This window comes from Hemitrygon akajei, chromosome 31 (genome assembly GCF_048418815.1).
Source record: "Hemitrygon akajei chromosome 31, sHemAka1.3, whole genome shotgun sequence".
Lineage (NCBI taxonomy): Eukaryota > Metazoa > Chordata > Chondrichthyes > Myliobatiformes > Dasyatidae > Hemitrygon > Hemitrygon akajei.
The window spans coordinates 7,887,202-7,908,677 of record NC_133154.1 but is presented as its reverse complement, the minus strand read 5'-3'; the positions used below and the strand labels follow the sequence as shown (position 1 = coordinate 7,908,677).

General features: G+C 45.7%; 1 protein-coding gene across 1 annotated transcript in view; it reads left to right on the top strand.

Annotated features, from left to right (window-relative positions):
* LOC140719310 (arf-GAP with dual PH domain-containing protein 1) overlaps positions 1–19,889 on the top strand; it is a 91,414-nt gene extending 71,525 nt beyond the window's left edge. The window contains exons 7-11 of the mRNA XM_073033850.1: positions 1,113–1,196; positions 3,066–3,128; positions 11,647–11,718; positions 13,752–13,983; positions 18,562–19,889. Coding sequence (XP_072889951.1) covers positions 1,113–1,196; positions 3,066–3,128; positions 11,647–11,718; positions 13,752–13,983; positions 18,562–18,590 — 480 coding nt within the window. The 3' untranslated portion in view covers positions 18,591–19,889. The remainder of the gene's footprint in view (positions 1–1,112; positions 1,197–3,065; positions 3,129–11,646; positions 11,719–13,751; positions 13,984–18,561) is intronic.
* The last annotated feature ends 1,587 nt before the right edge of the window (positions 19,890–21,476 follow it).

Sequence of the window (21,476 nt, the reverse complement as noted above, 5' to 3'; positions counted from 1 at the left end):
CACACAGGTTTTAATGAAGCCAGTGACAACTGTGGCAAGATATGAGATTCTGCAGAAAGGTATCTCCAAGAGTTATACTATACATTCACCTTAGGTCTCACATCACAGTCCTTCTCCACTTTTATAACTTAGCTGTGGTTATTAACTGCCTTCTAATCCCTAATCAGGATGAGAATCTTGATTGATATGGGCAAGTTAGTTTGACAACCCGTTTCTGTTCTGCATGACTCTATGACTACAGAAATTGGTGATATCTTGAGCAACACACATACACAATACTGGAGGAACTCAGCAGGTCAGGCAGCATCTATGATAGATAGATAGATAGATAGATACTTTATTCATCCCCATGGGGAAATTCAACTTTTTTTCCAATGTCCCATACACTTGTCGCAGCAAAACTAATAACATACAATACTCAACTCAGTAAAAAATATGATATGCATCTAAATCACTATCTCAAAAAGCATTAATAATAGCTTTTAAAGTTCTTAAGTCCTGGCGGTTGAATTGTAAAGCCTAATGGCATTGGGGAGTATTATGGGGAAGAATAAACAGTTGATGTGTGGGGCCGAGACCTGCTGTCCTGATGAAGGGTCTCAACCCAAAACATTTTTCCATAGACGCCACCTGGCCTGCTGATTTCCTCCAACATTTTGAGTGTGCTGCAAGGAGAACATGCAAAAATCCACAGTGGAGGTCAGATTGAACTGGGGTAGCTGTCATTAACCCTGTCAGTTGCCAATGGCAGAGGGATATTTTTCTGGAAGGGTTGTAAATGTGCCCATCCAATTGCCCCACCCACTCTCGTAGCCATTGGCCGATTCCGATTCTCAGAAGGACTGCCTTCTGCAACCAATGGAAAAGGAGTTTTTGTTCCCAATTGTATTAATCCTGACTGTTTGTCCTTCTCTTGGACTCCAGGGACAACATACGAAAAGTATTCTAATGAAATGAGAAAGCACACACTGCTTTGTCCCAGCCTGTGATCAGTGGTGTCCGACAAATCCATCTCTGGTTCCCAGAGACTAGTCCAGGAGAGCTGACAGTCACCTTCCACACGAGGTTCAGGGCTCAACTCCAACAATCACGACTTTTGTTTCCCCCAACAGGAGATTGTGGACTGGTTCAATGCCATCCGAGCCATCCAGTTCCACTACTTAAAGGTGGCTTTCCCAGGGGCGAGTGACCATGAGGTAGGTGAGACACGGGAAGTACAGGTATGGCATGGACACACCTTCCTTCAGACTTCCTGATAACTAGCCCCGTGTGCGTGCCTGTGTGTGAATGTGTGCGTGAGATAGATTGGTACAACACAGAAACAACCCAACTTGTCCATGCTGACCCAAGTTGCCTTCTTGTGCCAGCTTAGAACACTAATGGCCCTTCAACCCTTGATCTTGTGCTGACCTTTTAACCTACTCTGAGTTCTATCATGCCATTCTGATTGCCCCACTATAGGAACGATATTGAAGCTTTGGAGAGGGTGCAGGAGAGGTTTACCAGGATGCTGCCAGGTTTAGAGGGCATGTGCTATCACAAGAGGCTCGATAAACTTTTGGGTTGCTTTCTGTGGAGTGCCGGAGGCTGAGGGAAGATTTGATAGAGATATAAGATTATGAGAGGCATAGATAAAGTGGACAGAGAGTACCTGTTTCTCAGGGTTGAAATGTCTAATGCCAGAGGGCATGACTATAGGTTAGAGGGGGTAGTTCAAGGGGGATATGAGGGGTAAGAGTGGTGGATGCCTGGAATGCACTGCTTGGTATCATGGTAGAAGCAAATACAATAGAGGCTTTTAAGAGATGTTTGGATAGGCACATGGATGTGAAGATGGCGGGAAATGGATATTGTGTAGGTAGGAGGGATTAATTTCTAGTAGTTTTTGATTTACTTTTTAGCTGGTACAGCACAACATTATGGGCCGAAGGGCCTGTTCCTGTGCTGTAGTGTTCTGTGTTGTATATTCTTTGATTGTTTATTCATTTCCATTGATGTTTATGAGAGAGAGAGAGAGTGTGTGTGAGAGGGGAAGAGAGAGAGAGAGAGAGAGAGAGAGAGAAATAGGGAGTGGGGAGGGGCATAGGGAAAGAGAGGAGGAGGGGTGGAAGACAGAGGGGGGAGAGAGAGAGTGAGAAAAAGAGTAAGAGTGAGAAAGAGAGAGTGAGTCAGAGAGAGAGAAAGAGGAAAGGGGAGAGCAATAATGAATCCCTAAGGCTGGAGGCATGTGAATGGCCATTTGCAATCTACATGTTCATACACGTCAGTGTGTACAATATACATATAGTGAGTGAGTGAGTGTGTGTGTGTGTGTGTGTGTGTGTGTGTGTGTGTGTGTGTGTGTGTGTGTGTGTGTGTGTGTGTGTGTGTGTGTGTGTGTGTGTGTGTGTGTGTGTGTGTGTGTGGTGAGAATGTGGAGAGACTGATATTGTGAACATTTTTTGAACAAATATACATAAGTTTATTCACAAAACATACAATAAACTTCTGACAATTTCAAATGAAAATACGCTTACTATTACGAATTAACTCTTCTTGGGCTTCAGCTGGGTACTGGTATCGATTATAACCAACGTTTCAGTGATCCTTGATGAAGATGGCAGAGTTTGCTATCAAAAGGTCAGTTATTATTGATACCTGTACCCGGCTGGTAGCCCAAGAAGAGTTCATTCATCACACACGCCAGGAAAGCACGAGATCCTTTTTCACGCTTTCCATTATCTTTCAAACCCTTCTCTGCGAGGTCCACCATTCCGGAACTCTCCCACTATGCCCATAGAAACCGTGGGCTCCTTCTCCAAGGACACCCAGGCACAGACATAAGTGGGACAGGCATTAAAGAGTGGTGAGGGGGTAGGGGTCCAGTGCCTACGTGGAGATCAGATGAAGAGCGACAGGTGCCTAGAGTGGCGAATGGCTCTGCACGGAGATGGTATGAACACAGACCATTTGGACTGAAGTGATTGCTGTATGTAGCAGCTACAGGGGCTGTGTTGGGACCTGATGCAGCAAAGGTCAGATTTATTTCTTCCTGGGGAGGCTAACACTTCTCTCATGTGTTCCAGCTGACGCACAAACTGACCCGAAATTTCCTAAAGGAAGGTTACATGGAGAAGACTGGGCCCAAGGTAAGAAAACGCCATGGAATCAATCGGTTTGTCATCTCTGAGCAGTCATACATCTCTCACTCAATGCCCGGGGCTAGGGTGTGAGCACCGAGCTCAGCCTGTTCCTGTAATCTGAACTGTGTGCTCATAACTTCTGCCAACATCCCTCACTGAGTGTTCTGGTGGTACAAGAGGCAACGTGTAGTGTATCAAGGACATTTCTTGCGAATTTCTGCAAACAGTGTGGTGGTCAATCACATGACACAGTCTTGAGAGGAATGGCAGCCTTAAAGTGACAATGATTGGTCTTCAGGGACAGGTTCATTCTTGTAGTTGGCTTTGCAGTCCTACTGAACATGAACCTTGGGCCACTTTCCAGAGTGCTCACTAATCTTCAAGAGCTAGGGCAGCAGGGTAGCGTAGTGGTTAGCACAACGCTCCACAGCACTAGTGACCCAGATTCAATTCCTACCACTGTCCATAAGGAGTTTGTACGTTCTCCCCATGACCACGTGGGATTCCTCCAGGTGCTCTGGTTTCCTCACACTTTCCAAAGATGTTTGTAGATAAATTGCTCATTGTAAATTGTCCTATGATTAGGCAAGGATTTAATTGGGGGTTTGATGGGTAGCACAGCTTGAAGGGCCCAAAGGGCCTATTCCATTCTGTATCTCAATAAAGAAATAAAGAAGGAAATAATATCTGGAAGCATACAAGGAAACATTGACAACATAGACCTCGGGGAAAATGATCCACTTCCCAATGTTCTCACCAATCTTCAGGACATAATATCTGAAAACATACAAGGAGAAGACATTGAAAACATGGACCTCAGGGAAAGTGATCCACTTCCTAATGTGGTCATTAATCTTCAGGAGATAATATCTAGAAACATACAAGGAGACATTGAGAACTTAATACAATTGAATGTCTAGAAGAGTATAGAAAGTCTAGATTAGAACGGACAGCTTCAGAGTGAAATGAAAGGGAACTTAGATAAACAAAAGATGTGGGGAAAAAAATCAGAAACTCCAGGGGTATTTTATAGGTACATAAAAAGTGAGTGGATAACTCGGGAACAAATAAGGCCAGTTAGGGATCATAAGCAACCTAGAGGCAGAGGATGGGGTGAAGGTTTGTAATGAATATCTTGTGAATATCTTGAGTAATTTGATGTTGTAATTAAGGCAAATGAGTGTGCGATGGGATAAACCCAATGAGAGGTGATATTTATAAATGTATCGATCACCATGAAATAAATTGCAGGCTGTTAAACGAAGCTAGAATAAACAAATTTCATGACATATGTGAGTGATGATAAACCTGATTCTGATATGGGTCTCTATTGTAGACTGAGAGAGGGAAGGGGGCAGGGAGAGGGAAGTCATTGTTGGGAAAAGGGGAAGGGAGAGGGAAGCACCAGAGAGACATTCTGTAATGATCAGTAAACCAATTGCTTAGAATCAAATGACCTTGCCTGCTGTTTAAAGGCTGGGTGTGTCTGCACCCACACAATCCCCCCCCCAAACCTTGGCTCTCCCTCTCTGCCACTTGTCCCACAACCCTCGCACGGCACTCCACCCTCACCATTCACAACATCCTTTGCTCCCACCAGATTTACAAACTCGCTCTCCACTCCAATTAGACAAATTCAGAACTGTGCAAAAGTCTTAGGCACCCTAGCTATATATGTATCTCTGTACCTAAGACTTTTGCACAGTACTATGTGTACTTTGCTAATGCATTTGCTTTAATTTCAAACTTCAACACGTGCAGATTGTGTGTAAAAAGTTTTCCAGAGTGAAATGTTTAATAATTTTTAATAATAAAATTAGTTAAATTAATTTTAAAATTATTTTTATTATTAAAATTAATAAGCCAATTTACCAATCTATTTACCTGAACTCGGTATTGATTCCAAAAGACCACAACATAACCACACAGGTGATAAAGCTTTGTTCTTCAAGCACAGGAGATCACAAATAAGTCAGTTGGATTGGGAAGGAGAATTAAAGTAGTGGGCAAACATTTCTCTGCGTTACCTCGGTGGACTGAACTCAGCAATCACTGAAGCTGCATCCACACACATGGGCAATTCGAGCTCCTTGGTTCCCCTGCCCCTGCCATGGTATGTAGTGGAATAGACACACCAGTCCACATGAGAGATGAAGAACTCGCTCACAGGGAACATGTTTACTCCCTGAACAGACTGTGTTTTTCAGAACCTTCTACAAACATTGTCGCGGGTCAAAGAGCAGTTGGTCACATGACATGATCTCAAATTGTTGACAGGCTTGGAAGTGAGAGCTCCTGTTCATAATCGCCCCATGGCCCCCTAACTGCTTCTCATTTTCCCCTTGAAAGCTTTGGTCATCAGCAAAACTTTTACATCTGGAAGTCTGCAGTTCTGAAGGGGAATTCTGGTGACTTCTTCCCATTAGTGAAGTCACTTCCCTATATAATTGGCAACTTGTTTCTTTTAGCATAAGAGGCAGGTGGTGGTTGCAACGTTCTTCATTTAGAAGGGAATGTGAGCATCCCTGCATAAGGTTCTAGCTCCAAGGTGACTTTCAGTGAACTAAGAGGTCAACTGTCTGAACTACTCTAGTCAGGGCTAGCCCAGACTCCAGTGCACAACTCAGGCAAGCAAGATGGAGAGACTCAGTGGGGGAATAGACACCGCACAGAGATCGTGGAAAAGACACTCAATCATAAACACAAATCTGCCAGGTACTGGAAATCCAGATCAACACACACAAAATGATGGAGGAACTCAGCAGGTCATACAGTACCTACCCATGGAGAGGAATAGACAGTCGAAGGTTCGGGTCAAGACCCTTCCTCAGGGCTGGGAAGGGGAAGATGCCAGAATGGCAGCAGGGTAGACGGCACCCAATTCCCCGCTTAATGCAAGTATACATCGTGGAGGTGATGGTCAGACCACATTTGGAGTGTCGTGAGAAATTTTGGGCCCTGTATCTTAGGAAAGATATGCTGACCCTGAAGAGGTGCCAGAGGAAGTTTGCAGAATGATCCAAGGAAAGAAAAGCTTATTAGCTGAGGAGCATTTAATGTCTCTGGGCCTATACTCAGTGGAATTTATTTAATTAATTAATTTATTGACCTACAGAGCGGAACAGGTCCTCTCCGGCCCTTCGAGACACACTGCCAGCGACCCCCCCCCCCCCCCCCCCGCTCCCTGATTTAATCCTAGCTTAATTACAGGACAGTTTACAATCACCAACTAACCTACTAACCGGTACGTCTTTGGACTCTGGGAGGAAACCAGAGCACCCAGAGGAAACCTACGCGGTCTCGGGGAGAACATATAAACTCCTTACAGGCAGCGGTGGGAATTTGGAAAGATGAGGTGGGATCTCACTGAAACATGCCATGGTTTTGTGGAGAGGATGTTTCTAATAGTGGGAGGGTCTAGGACCAGAACGCCCAGCCTCAAAACAAAGGGACACACCTTTAGAACTGAGATGAGGAGTAATTTCTGCAACAAGAAGGTAGTGAACCTGCAGAATTTGTCACTACAGATGCCTGTGGGTGCCTTTGAGGCAGAGAATGGTAGGTAACGGGAGGGGGGGGGGTTAAGGGTTACAGAGAGAAGTTGGGAGAATGACGTTGGGAAAAAATATCAGTTATAACTAAATGGCAGAACAGACGCGAGGGGCTGAATGGCCTCATTCTGCTTCCCCATCTTATAATCTTGTGGTCTTTCCAAATATAGGTTGGCATGCCCAATATCTGGGACTGTCGGCTTTTCCACTCCTCACCTCTCCCCCAGCCCCTTCCTTCAGCCACACTTGTTCACTCACTGGCTCCCTCACTCACCTGCTCTCACCCTCGGACTCACTCACTCTTTTTCACACTCAAACAATTATGTTCCAAAGAAAAATCGTTGTAGTTCAAACACTCAGGAGCAAATGGAGCGTGCACCACTACAACCCAAACTGCCGCGTGTTCCCACTGATTGTAGGTTCGATTCTGGCCTCAGGTATTCGGGCACTGTTCCCCGGTTCTCTCCCGTATCCACTGTGGGCAGTATGGTGGAATAGCAGTTAATGTCACACCATTACTGGGCAGTATGGTGGGGTAGCAGTTAGCGTCACACCATTGCAGAGCCATTGGCCTGGGTTCAATTTCCGCCACTGTCTGTAAGGAGCTTACACCTTCTCCCATAACTGTGTAGGTTTCCTCCAGGTGCTCCAATTTCCTCCCACATTCCAAATACGTACCAGTTAGTAGTTTAAGCAACACACACAAAATGTTGGTGGAACACAGCAGGCCAGGCAGCATCTATAAGGAGAAGCACTGTCGACGTTGATGGGTCTCGGCCCGAAACGTCGACAGTGCTTCTCCTTATAGATGCTGCTTGGCCTGCTGTGTTCCACCAGCATTTTGTGTGTGTTGTTTGAATTTCCAGCATCTGCAGATTTCCTCGTGTTTGCCAATTAGTAGTTTGTTCGGTCATGTAGGTGTGATTGGGCAGGGCGGGTTCATTAGGCTGGAAGGACCTGTTACCAAGCTGAATCTCCAAAATAAATTAAAGTCTTTTAGACTAATTGGTCGCTGTGAATTACCTTTCCGGGGGATAGTGGCAGTTGATGAGAAAGTGAGAGAGAAGAGGTCACGGGGATATAGTGGGAGAATGGGACTGATGGGTTTGGTTTGAGGACCAGCATAATGCAATGGGCCAAGAGGTCTCAGTCATTAATCAATATGAGAATAAAAATAACAATACAATCCTCTGCCTTACTCACTAGCTCCATCTAGTGATACATAATCAAATTACATAACCTACAACCTTAAGACAGACACACTTGATTGATCGCGAGGGAAATTGAGTTTCGTTACAGCCGCGCCAACCAAGAATAATGAAGAAATATAGCAATATAAAACCATAAATGATTAAATAAAAATAAGTTAATCATGCCAAGTGGAAATTAGTCCAGGACCAGCCTATTGGCTCAGGGTGTCCGACACTCCGAGGGAGGAGTTGTAAAGTTTGATGGCACTTCATTCTCCATATTTATGCAAAGTTCAGGTATAGGGTCTCAGGCCAAAATATCGCCTCTTTATTCCTCTGCATAGGTGCCGCCTAATCTGCTGAGTTCCTCCAACATTTTGTGTGTGATGCTCTCCTTTTCACTAAGCTTCATAGAACACTGTAGGGTGGTGGTTAGCATGACGCTTTACAGTACCAGGAACCTGGGTTCAATTCCCACCACTGCTTGTATGTTCTCCCCTTGGCCACAGTCCAAAGACAAAACTGGTTAGTGGCTTAATGGGTGGTTAATGGGTCCTGTGAATCGGCTAGGGTTAAATCGGGGTATTGCTGTGTGGCATGACTCGACGGGCCAGAAGGGCCTTTTCTGTTATTCTGTTATGTCTGTCTATTTATCTATCTATCTTGACTTCACCACCAGATTCCTAAATGTATATGCTGTGGTGTGACGTACAACAAAAAAACATTCAATAATATTCAACAACAATAAAGAAAGTGAATATATTTAAAAACTGTTAGACCTTAAATCAGATATGAAATAAAATGGCATAAATACACACAGTAAATACCAATGTGTATACACAATGTAACCAGCATTATAAAAAGTGGCACTTACAAAATGCAGGAGGAAATCAGCAAGTCATGCAGCATCTACGGAAATGGTTTAAAGTCTTTACTGTGTGGTGAGGAGGGGTCATAGAAAGAGGGGGCCAGGGAGACTAACAAGAATGGTTAGATTAGCTGCCTGAGGGAACGAAACTTCCACAATGAACACTTGAATCTGACCCACGTCTCCAATGTCCCAGCCCAATTCCACTTGTTTTAGGGCTGTGAGAGTGAATGTGTCTGAGGCCTGCCTTGCAGAAGTCAGGATGGGACTGAAAAGGACCGAGAAGTGACACCTTCGGGTAGTCCAGAGACAAGTGCTAAACCAGCAATGTCGGTTCAGTCTCCAGCGCAAGCCACACCACTACCTTTAACACTGAGGAGAAATGTGTGAGTTGGTTAATGCTGTAAATGTTGTCAAAAATATCTCACTTGCTTAGAGGAGAAGGGCTGTAGCATGTGTGGCTGCTGTACTGTTTATCAGTATGCATGGAAAGCACCCATACCTTCTGGGCCGTGCTGCCCCCAATGCTTAGAATTTACTGATGCCTGTATACCACCTAGATTTTATTTACTCTCTATGTGGGACGCTGGAGCTCTCACTAAAACCCAAAGTTTGAAATAAATGTATTGAGTGCCTCTTCTTCTAAAACATTTTCCCTCCCCGTCTCCTTTTCTAATTTTTTTCCCTCCACCTCTCCTCTTCTTCTATTCCCCACTCTGGCCTTTTACCTCCTCACCTACCTATCATCTCCCCCTGGTGTCCTTCCTCCTTCCCTTTCTCCTATGGTCTACACTCCTATCCTATTTCTTCCCCTCCAGCCCTTTACCTTTCCCACCCACCTGGCTTCACCTATCACCTTCTAGCTATCCTCCTTCCCTTCTGCCCCATCTTTTTATTCTGGCATCTTCCCCCATTCCTTCTCAGTCCTGAAGAAGGGACAGCCCAAAACATTGACTGTTTATTCCCTTCCATAGATGCTGCCTGTCCTGCTGAGTTCCTCCAGTGTGTGGTGTGTGTCGCTGAACTGCATATATGTCACTGTATACTATCCTAAGATTTAGTTTCTTGCAGGCATTGACAGTAGATACAAAGAAACACACTAAAATCAGTGAAAACAATGGTCACCAAGATGGACAAGCAACCAATTTACAAAAGAATACAAGCTATAAAATTTACAAATCAGTAAAATAATTTTGAGAACTTGAGTTGTCAAGTCCTTGAAAGTGAGTCCATAGGTTGTGGAGTCAGTTCAGGGTTGAAGTGAGTGAAGTTATCTACGCTGGTTCAGGAGCCTGATGGTTGAGGGGTATTGGCTGTTCCTGAATCTGGTGGTGTGGGACCTAAGGCTCCTGTACCTCCTTCCCGATGGCAGCTGAGGGAAGAGAGCATGGCCTGGATGGTGGTGGGCCTTGTTGATGGATGCTGCTTTCTTGTAGCAGCACTCCTTATGGATGTGCTCGGTGGCAGTGTGGCTTCCGTGTTCTGCATCAGTGGGTGTGGGAAGTACCCACACCTTCTGGACCATGCAGTGTTGGACACATAAACCCTACACACGCATTGCTGTCCCCAAGATGCAAACAGAACCTATACCTCATCCACCCACTTCTGAAGGACCCCAGGAGCCCTCAGTAAGACCCATTTATAATCAACTTTTACTCTCAGCCCACTCACTATCTCACTATCTACTTAAGGAAGAAAAACTTACAAGTAAGACAGTCTGTAACATTCATGACCCAAAGTGCTTTAGAACCAATGACATTTGGAAGTGTAGCTTCTGTTGTAAAATTAGAATCATGGCTGCCCATCCATGCAGAGCAAGATCCCACTGGCAATAAGGTCCATATCGCTGCTTTACATTGATTGAGGGATACATCTTAGCCAAGCATGCAAGGGAGAACAGCCTGCCACTCTTCAAAGTGGTGGTTAGGGGGATTTTTTTAAACTTCCCAAGTTCACGTCCATTATTGTGAAAGGCATGCATGCATGCACAAGGTACAAATGCCACGAAGGTAAGTTTATTGCAGAGGACAAGATGAGCATGGACAAGTCAGTCAATATTAAATTAACAAATTATGCATCATTTACATGGGTGCAAAATAATCAACAACAAAACATAATGATATTAACGTCATGAAAAAATAGGTAGGGTCTCATCTTAACATATTGTCTGAAACGGTGTGGCCTCCCCTGGTTCTTCACTAGCATTGTTTCTCCACTGGTATCACAGCACAAAATCACTCCCTATCTTTTGGTTTTCTGCCCGTTACACCGCTGGCATTTAGGACAGCAATGAAGCTCCTCCATCTCTGACGGCATTTACAGCTTCCTTCATCGTGTCAATGGCATCCTCTCAGTTTTCACTACTGTCAGTCATTCAGATCCCAGGTGGAGACTCAGGAATACCATCACGCTCCAGATGTAGCAGGATTCTTCATTGCTGTTTCCATAACAATTTTGTTTTACCGGGTCAGGGTTGTTAGCCCTGAGCTGAACCCCCAAACCTGGAGGACCAGTGGACCACTCTTAGTCTGGCCTCTACCCTTTGACCTGTTTGGTGTGGGTGACCCAACCGAGAGCCAAAACATAAACCCTGACTCCAGCCAACACAGCTCTCCAGGTCACTGAGGCACGCAAGCCTCCAAACCCTATGACAAGGTTGTGGTCCTCGTAGAGGATCTCTCCCCTAATACCGAGCGTCCAGCTCGAATTTTGCCCTCAGTTTCTGGAATGGGTCTTAAACTCACGACTTTCCCATTTGTCGTGTGTATTTTATTGGGACGTCACAAACCCTTCACCCTCCTAATGTTGACTCCAGGGGCTGACCTCCTCGCAGTGGCTGCGAGCCCTGCGTAGGCAACCCGACAGCTCCAGCAACAGACAATGAGCTACGACTCATTCAGTTTGTTCTCTTTCAGCAAACTGAAGGCTTCAAGAAGCGATGGTTCACACTCGATCATCGGCGCCTGATGTACTACAAGGATCCCCTGGTACGTATGTCCTCAAGATACGCAAACAGGCTTTCAGTATAGAAGTTATCTTTCCCTCACCTCTCTGTCTGTCTATCCCTCTCCATCCCCCCTCTTTCTTCCCACCTCCCCCCACCCTAGTCAGCCCATCTCTCCCTCCCCTCTCCATTCTCTCTCCCACCCTTTCCTCCTCTCTCTCCCTCCCCTTTACTCCCCTCTTCCCTTCTCTCTCCTCCTCCAATCTCTCCCTACCCCGCTTTCTGTCTGCCCTCTCTCCCTCTCGTTTCCTCTCTCTGTCCCCTCTTGCTCTCTCTCTTTCCCCTTCTTTCCTCACTCTCCTCTCTCCTTCACCTCCTCTCACTCTGTCTACCTCTCTCTCTTTCTCCCTCTCCCTTTCTCTTCCCCTATCTCTCCCCATTGCTGCCCCTCTTTGCCACACACACACACACACACTCTCTCTCTTTCTTTCTCTCTCTCTCCCTCCTCCCCCTGAGTGAGCTGGGCCTCTGGGCCTATACCCGTGCTGAGTAAACCTGTGACCCTTTGCCTCACGTTCCATTTCTACTCTCCCACCTCCATTCAGCTCCCACTCTCCCAATCTCACACACCCCTCTCTCTCTATGTATCTCTCTATTTCATGTGCACCCACTGACCCTCTGGATGGTCAGTATAGGGAGACTATATACTTCTTGGATTAGAGAGCATGCCTTATGAGGAAAGGTTGAGCAAGCTAGGGCTTTGGAGTGGAGGAGGATGAGAAGAGACTTGATAGAGGTGTACAAGATGATAAGAGGCATAGATAGAGTGGACGGCCAGGGCGGAAATAACTACTGCAAGAGGACATACTCAAGGTGATTGGAGGGAAGTATAAGGGTAAGTTTTTTGCACCGAGATTGGTAGGAGTGTAGAACACCCTGCCAGGGGTGGTGTTAGAGGCAGACACATTAGGGAGATTTAAGAAACTCTTAGGTAGGCACATTTTTTGATAGAAAAATAGTGGACTAAGTAAGAGAGAAGGGTTAGGTTGTTCTTAGAGTAGGTTAGACAGTGTACATGTCATAGGACAAAGGGCCAGTAGCAAAGGAGAATGAGAGGTGACTTGATAGAGGTGTACAAGATGAAAAAAGGCATATATGTGGACAGCCAGAGACTTTCTTCCAGAGCAGAAATATCTAATACAAGGGGAAAAGACTTTAAGGTGATTGGAGGAAATTATAGGGGGATTTCAGAGATAAGTTCTTTACAGAGAGTGGTGAGTTATATTCTATGTTCTATGATTGGGGCAAGGACTGTAGTATGAAAGCAAGCATATTGAAAAAGGGAAACCTTCCAACAATACGATAGTGTAGCCAGCAGGTCCAGCCCTTGCTGAGCGAAAGTGGAAGTTACATTGCTTCCGATGTTGGTTCACTGATTTCACAACAGATTGTGTGACTTTTCACCCATTGCATAGAGCGCCCAGGAGATCAGAGACATCACACAGGGTTGCCGCCCAAGTCCCTAGGCGTACAGTAAGTTAGCCTTCAGTAGTTAAGCGATTAAGCCCAAGAGCCATGTTGCCTCTCTGTAGAAGTCTAGTCAGACTGCACTTGGAGGATTGTGCTCAGTTCTGGCCACTCTATTAAAGAAAGGATGCGGAAACTTTAGAGAGGGTGCAGAGGAGATTTACCAGGATACTGCCTGGATTAGGAAACATGTATTATGAGGAAAGGTTGAGTGAGCTAGGGCTTTAGAGCCAAAAACATTTAGGTGTAAGGGTCTTGGCCCGAAATGTCAACTGTTTATACATTTCCATAGATGCTGCCTGACCTGCTGAGTTCCTCCAGCACTTTATGTGTGTTGCTTTGGATTTCCAGCATCTGCAGATTTTCTCGTGTTTGAAGGCAAATATTTTCTTTGGCATGGGGAGCGCTGCCTTAAAGCAGGTTCAGGAAGAAATTTCAAAGAGGACATGGACGCAGGGCTGCAGAAAGTGGGAGTATTCTTAGAGGTCGCTGATCGAGGAGCCACTGGCAGCAAGTGTTAAAGGGCCACTGTGCACATTATCCCCGTAGGATGCATTCGCCAGGGGTGAGGTCTTCATCGGCAGCAGCGACAATGGGTACATGGTCAAAGAGGGACTGCCGCCTGGCACACAGGGCAACGGGAGCTGGCAGTTCGGCATCACCATAGTAACACCGGACCGGAACTTCCTGTTCACCTGTGAGACGGAAAGAGATCGCCGGGACTGGATAGCGGCCTTCAATGGAGTGATGAATCAGCAAATGTCACCGCAAGAATACACAGGTATTCTCACTCAGTTCCTACGTCACAGCCATCTCCCCTTTTCCATCCCCCCTTACCTTTATCTGTTTATATCAGTGTCAGCCCACCTCACAGTTTTCTTCCCCATTCTCTTCTCACATCACTGTCTCTGCCTCCCAGATACTGACCTCCCTTTGTTCTATTTCCTCCTCCAACCCCTGGCCTCTTCCCCCTCCAGCCTCACCTCATTCGCTCTGCCCCACAAATATTCTTACTTCCATTTTCTTTTACCCCTCTATCTCTCACTCTCTCCCCTCAAAGCAGACCTAGCTCTTTCTCTCTCTGCCTCAAATATTCCCCTCTCTGCCCTTCACCCTCCAGCCTCACCTCATTCTCCTCCCCCTCAAGTATCCATTCCTGTGGGCATATTCACCAAATCTATAGAATAGTAACTATAACAGGAGCAATGAAAGATCAACCAGAGTACAGAAGACAACAAACTGTGCAAATGTAAATATAAATAAATAGCAATAAATAATGAGAACATAATGAGGGAGTCCACAGGTTGTGGGAACATTTCATAAGACTATAAGATATAGGAGCAGAAGCAGGCTATTAGGCACATCAAGTCTGTTCTGCCATTCAATCATGAGCTGATCCAATTCTTCCAGTCATCCCCACTCCCCTACTTTCATCCCATACCCTTTGATGCCTGGCTAATCAAGAACCTATCTATCTCTGCCTTAAGTATACCCAATGACTTGGCCTCCACAGCTGCTCGTGGCAACGTTCCATAGATTTACCACCCTCTGACTAAAGTAATTTTTCCGCATCTCAGTTCTAAAAGGACGTCCTTCAATCTTGAAGTTGTGCACTCTTGTCCTAGAATCCCCTACCATGGGAAATAACTTTGCCATTATCTAATCGGTTCAGGCCTTTTAACATTCAGAATGTTTCTATGAGATTCCCCCTCATTCTCCTGAACTCCAGGGAATACAGCCCAAGAGCTACCAGACGTTCCTCATACGGTAACCCTCTCATTCCTGGAATCATTCTCGTGAATCTTCTCTGAACCCTCTCTAATGTCAATTATGGGGCAAGTGAAGCTATCTCCATTGTTCAAGAGCCTGATAGTAACTGTACCTGAACCTAGTGGTGCGAGTCCTGAGGCTCCTGTGTCTTCTTCCTGATAGCAACAGCAAGAAAAGAGCACGACCTGGGTGGTGGGGGTCCCTGATGATGGATGCTGCTTTCCTACCAAAGCATTTCATGTAGATATGCTCAATGGAGGGGAGGGCTTTACCCATGATGGACTGGACCTAATCCACTGCTTTTTGTAGGATTTTCCGTTCAAGGGCATTGGTGTTTCCATACCAGGTTCATTTCACAGCCCACTACGTCCACACCAACCATCAGTCATTTCCAATAATAATCTAATTTTATTCTCAAATTCCCAACAAATTGCCCCAGACTCTGCCACTCAACCACACACTCGGGGAAATCTACAGCAGCCAGTCGGCCTACCTTTGGGACGATGGAGGAAACTGGAGAACGTTAGGGAAGCCCACACAGTCACAGGGAGAATGAGCAAACTCCACAGAGACAGCACCTGAGGTCAGGATTGAACTAGGGTCTCTGGTGCTGTGAGGCAGTGGTCCTACCCGCTGCACCACCACAGGGAGGAAAAAAAGATCTGTGGAAAGCAGGACACAGCAAGAGTCCAGGAACCGGGGGGAAGAGGGGAGGACCTACGATAAGGAGGAGATGGGGGCTAATCTGGGAGCGGAACTGAACCAAAGTAAACTGTTATATCCTGCAGATGATATCAAGTCTTATCCTTGATTTAACCAAGAGATTAACATTTAATTAACTGAATTCAGGGGCCAGCTGTGAAGATCCAGTGATGAGAACATAGAGAGATGTAAATTCAATTCATAGAATGGACTAGGAGACCATTCAGCCCATCTTGTCCATTCCCAGAGAACTTCATTGGTTCCATACCCTGTCTCTTTCGAACAAGGTGAATTCTGGAATTAAGCTCCCACAGAGTTGACAGTGGGAAGCAATTTGGAATTCTGTAGGAAACTGGAGCATCCAGGGCAAAACTACATGGTCAGAGGGTGGACGTGCAAACTCCGCACAGACAGTGCCAGAGCTCAGCATTGAACCCGGATCATTGGGGCTGGGAGGCGACAACTCTACCCGTTGCTCAGGTGCACTGCCATATCAGGGCCTGAATCATAGACACAGGAGATCCCTGCAGGTGCTGGAAATCCCAAAGTAACACACACAAAATGCTGGAGGAACTCAGCAGGTCAGGCAGCCTCCATGGAGCAGCTGGCACTTCAGGAATGAAGAAGGGCCTTGGCCCAAAGCGTCAACTGTTTATTTCCCTCCATAGATGCTGCCTGACCTGCTGAGTTCCTGGAGCGTTTTGTGTGTGTTGCTCGGGACCCGAGTCAGGAGGTTTCCCAGAGTCACTGCTTATTGAAGGCAGTGAGAAGAGAGGGCAAGGCAAAGGAGGGAGACAATGGGGACCAATAAAGAGTTTTTGTGTCCATTACTTCCTTGATTTAGACCATGAAACCATAAGATATGATGACGATGATGACATCCGTCTGTCTCAAAAGATAATGAAGTTATGTGACCTCTCCAGGGCACAAGCCTGGGCAGAAGGTGTAGAGATCCTGATATGCCCAGTTGTCAAGGTCCCCCTCTCAACCTCACCGGTGTAGTCCAGAGGAAAGTGAAGCAATACATTTGGCATCACCTTGGCTGCAGGAGCTGCCAGGACGATTTTTGGTCTGGGTTTACTCCCGTAGCCTTTGTCTATCTCCCGAGGCTGCCCACGTGGAGCTACTTACCCACAGCTGGGGATCTGGTTCACGTGCACCAGAGCGTGTGCACACACCAGTGGGCCTCTGTAGTTCAGCCTGAGTCTGAAAGGAGTTCAGTTTCTATGTGGAGAACACGAAGGAGGAGGCACGACATGAGACTTGCTGTTGGAGAGGCTATGTACTGGCAGGGAGAGACTTACGCATTCAGCTCTCCTTTTTGAAAGACTGTTAGCCACTGGTGGAAGCTGAAACAAGAGTAACGTGCTCTACCCTCTATCTATCACAACAACCACTTGATACCAACCATAAAACATAGGAGCAGAATTAGGTCATTTGGCCTATCGAGTCTGCTCTGCCATTTATCAGTATCTGGTCCATTTTCCCTCTCAGCCCCAATCTCCTGATTTCTCCCTGTTTCCCTTCACATGCCCTGACTCATCAAAAATCTATCAACCCCTGCCTTAAACTTACATAAAGGCTTGACTTCCACAGATGCCTGTAGCAACGAATTCCACAGAGTCACCGGTCTCTGGCTAAAGAAATTCCTCCTCATCCCTGTTCTGAAAGGATGCCCCTCTATTCTGAGGCTGTGTCCTCTATTCTTAGATCAAGTCAAATCAAGTCAACTTTTATTGTCATTTCGACCATAACTGCTGTACAGTGCATAGTAAAAATGCGACAACGTTTTTCAGGACCATGGTGTTACATGACACAGTACAAAAAACTAGACTGAACTGCGTAATAATGAAAATACAACACAGAGAAAGCTACACTAGACTACAGACCTACACTGGACTGCATAAATTGTACAAAAGCAGTGCAGGCATTACAATAAATAATAAACAGGACAGTAGGGCAAGGTGTCAGTCCAGGCTTCGGGTATTGAGGAGTCTGATAGCTTGGGGGAAGGAACTGTTACATAGTCTTGTCGTAAGAGTCCGAATGCTTCAGAGCCTTTTCCCAGACAGCAGGAGGGAGAAGAGCTTGTATGATGGGTGCATGGGGTCCTTCATAATGCTGTTTCCTTTGCGGATGCAGCGTGTAGTGTAAATGTCCGTGATGGCGGGAAGAGAGACCCCGATGATCTTCTCAGCTGACCTCACTATCCGCTGCAGGGTCTTGCGATCCGAGATGGTGCAATTTCCGAACCAGGCAGTGACGCAGCTGCTCAGGATGCTCTTAATACAACCCCTGTAGAATGTGATGAGGATGGGGGGGTGGGAGATGGCCTTTCCTCAACCTTCGCAAAAAGTAGAGACGCTGCTGGGCTTTCTTTGCTATGGAGCTGGTGTTGAGGGACCAGGTGAGATTTTCCATCAGGTGAACACCAAGAAATTTGGTGCTCTTTACGATCTCTACGAGGAGCTGTCGATGTTCAGCGGGGAGTGGTCGCTCCGTGCACTCCTGAAGTCAACAACCATCTCTTTTGTTTTGTTCACATTTAGAGACAGAGTAAGATTCACCCAACATAGGACACATCCTCTCCACATCCATTTTATCAAGGCTTTTCAACATTCAATAGGTTTCAAAGAGGTCACCCCTCATTCTTCTGAATTCCAGTGAGTAGAGGCCCAGAGCCATCAAATGCTCCTCATGAAACAAGCCTTTCAATCCCAGAATAATTTTCGTGAAGCTCCTTTGAACCTTCTCCAATGTCAGCTCATCTTTTCTTAGATAAGGGGCCCAAAACTACTCATAATACTCTGAGGGAGGCCTCACCAGTGCGTTATAAAGCCTCAGCATTACGTCATTGCTTAGTGAATTATTCTCGTCTCTCTTTCAGTGGAAGCTTACTTCAAGCACAGACGGTAGACGACGCTGGCCAACCTCTGACTTCCTACCCACCTTTACAGACAGACCACACAATGCTGCTGGAAGACATGGCGCCAACCCCTCAAACCATTACTGATGGAAGCAGATGCCCAGAATCCTGGCTCCTCCTATGGGCTGGCAGATGGGAATAGCCTGGGGACTGAAGAGGGACAAATACACTAGGCCTCATTAAGGGTTTCATTAACTGACTTACCAGAAGTGACCGCTCCTCTGCCTCTGACGTGGCAATGCTGTGATTGGCTCTTGGGGAACACAGTCAACAAGTCAGGTTCTCCAGCTGCCTATTCCTGGTGGGGAGCTCTTCAGAAGCTGGAATTGCATGCTGTGAGGCACAGTTCACTGAGATCAGAAAACCCTAGCAGAATTATATGCCCCGTTTAATTAATTAGGGAACAAAATAGAATAGGAAAAGGGGGAAATGATCAACAGAAGAAGAGAAGGGCATTCTTCAGAGGCTGAATGATAGGACAAGTGCAGACAGAGTACTCCAACCTATACACAGAAGAGCATAAGACCTAGGAGTAGAACTGGGCCATTTGGCTAATCAAGTTCACTCCATCATTCCATCATGGCCAAGTTATTATCCCTTTTAACCCCATTCTCCTCCCTTCCTCCTGATACCCTGATTAATTAAGACCCTACCAACCTTCATATATCCAATAACTTGGCTTGCACAGCCGTTTGTGGCAAAGAATTCCTCGGATTCACCACCCTCTGTATTTAACCAATACTCTAGCTCCCTGGAAGGCTTAGATTGGACAGTGTAAAGGAGTTTTCCTTTGTACTTAACCCTCAGCTAACCACCCTGGGAGCAAAAGGTGGGTCAGTATAGAAGGAGTTTTCCTCTGCATTTAATCGTTGCTCAACTTCCCTGGAAGAGATTAATGGGACCTGGTAGAGGGATTGATCAATCCTCATATTCTAAATTGTATTTAATTCACTGTGGAACAAGAAAACAGGGTACCCGAAACATGAAAATGTTCGATTCCTCAGTACTGACATCCCTAATTTGTTCAGCCCTCAAAACTTCAATGAAATTTCTCCTCTCAGTTCAGAGACTCTTGCAGCCACTCAAGAAGAACCAGGGCTTTAGGCCGTTTGAATACCCACCCCATCGGTGGTCCCACCACGGTCTGAAGGCCTGTTTCAGATTCAGTAAGGCAACTGCTGATCAGCGATGGTGAAACATTCCTCAATGCATTAAATAATTTGACCGGGAAAATATAAGGAAAAAAAAAGACATGTAAACCTTTCAATAAAATGGTGCAATTTTCCTGATATTTCCAAAACAGTTTCTCAACACACACTCTGGTATAAATACCGAAACGTTCAGTACGCAACTAGTATTTTTTTACAGAGACTCCACGATAACGGACAAAGAATATTGTGTTCAGTTGTGGTCACCTCATTATGGGAAGGATGTGGAAGCTTTCAAGAGGGTGCAGAGGAGAATTATCAGGATGTTGCCTGGATTAGAGAGCATAGAGGATGAGCGGTGACTTGATAGAGATATGTAAGATGATAAGAGGTATGGATTGAGTGAACAACCAGAGCCTTTTTCGACAAAAATGGCTAATACAAGAGGGCACAACTTTAAGGAGATTGGAGGAAAATGTAGATGGAATGTCAAGAGGTAGATTTTTATAGAGAGGCGTGTGCATGAAACGCACTGCTGGAGTGGTGGTAGAGGCAGATACATTAGGAATATTTAAAGAAATCTTAGATGCGCACATAGATGATAGTGTTAGCCAAAAAGAACTACAGTCTACAAATCAGTGAATTTGAATGAATGAAGAACAGTAGAAGTAGGCAAACTGATCATCTTTGTTCTTGACATGTGCATGAAGGAGATGGAGGTGGCCATTTTGTGAGGTTGTCCTTGCAGCCCCCAATTTTGTGAACTCCTTGAGCTGATTCTTGCTCTGGGACAACGTGATCAGAGCAATTCAATGCAGACACAAGGAGCTTCAGCTAATGACCTGCTAAACTCTCAGACCAACAGGTTTGCAGGAGAAGCAATCTGTAATCTCATTGACTCAGTGTCTGGGTCACCTGTTTTGAACCAGTTAAAGTTGAAAAGAACAAAGACACAAGGTTGAGAGCAGAGACCATAGAACAATGCTGGTTGTAGCCCTGGACAAGAGCCAGTAAGAAGGTAACCCAGGTAGGTCAGGTGACATTGAGTCAGTGGGATGGAAATGCATCACTTGAACTGATGAGAAACACTATAAAAGTCAGGAACTTCAAATACCAGGGAGCAAATAACTCTCCAGAGACCAACCATTATGGACGTGGATGACCCCAGGGACACGTGGAGATTGGAATGGGACTGCAAAGAATGCCTGGCCAGTGTAGACCCCTTCCCCAGATAATACATTTTTCTCTGCATTGACTGTTCATGGAGGGTCAGGGATTCTAGCGGGGTGCAACACAGGTAGCTAGTTTGTGAACCCACATGTATTTTAGTTGAGATAAAGGTTACTTGACGGTAATTCCAGATTCTCTCTGTCCTACTCTGATCTTTGTTACAAAGGGGTAGATCCTTATAACAATAGAAAAGTGGAAGGCTATGGAGAAGGGAAGAGTTAGATTGACCTTAGAGTAGGTTAAAAAGGTCAGCACAACATTGTGGGCCAAAGGGCCTGTACTGTGCTATCATTAATATGTTATATAATGTGCTGTGTGACGTGGGCAATCATGGTCTTTCCATGATCATGATTGTTCTTGGGAAATTTTTCTACAGAAGTGGTTTGCCATTGCTATCTTCCGGACAGATGGATGACCCCAGCCATTATCAATACACTTCAGAGGATGCCTGGCATCAAAGGTCGCAGGACCAGAAATCATGATATACACCAGCTGCTC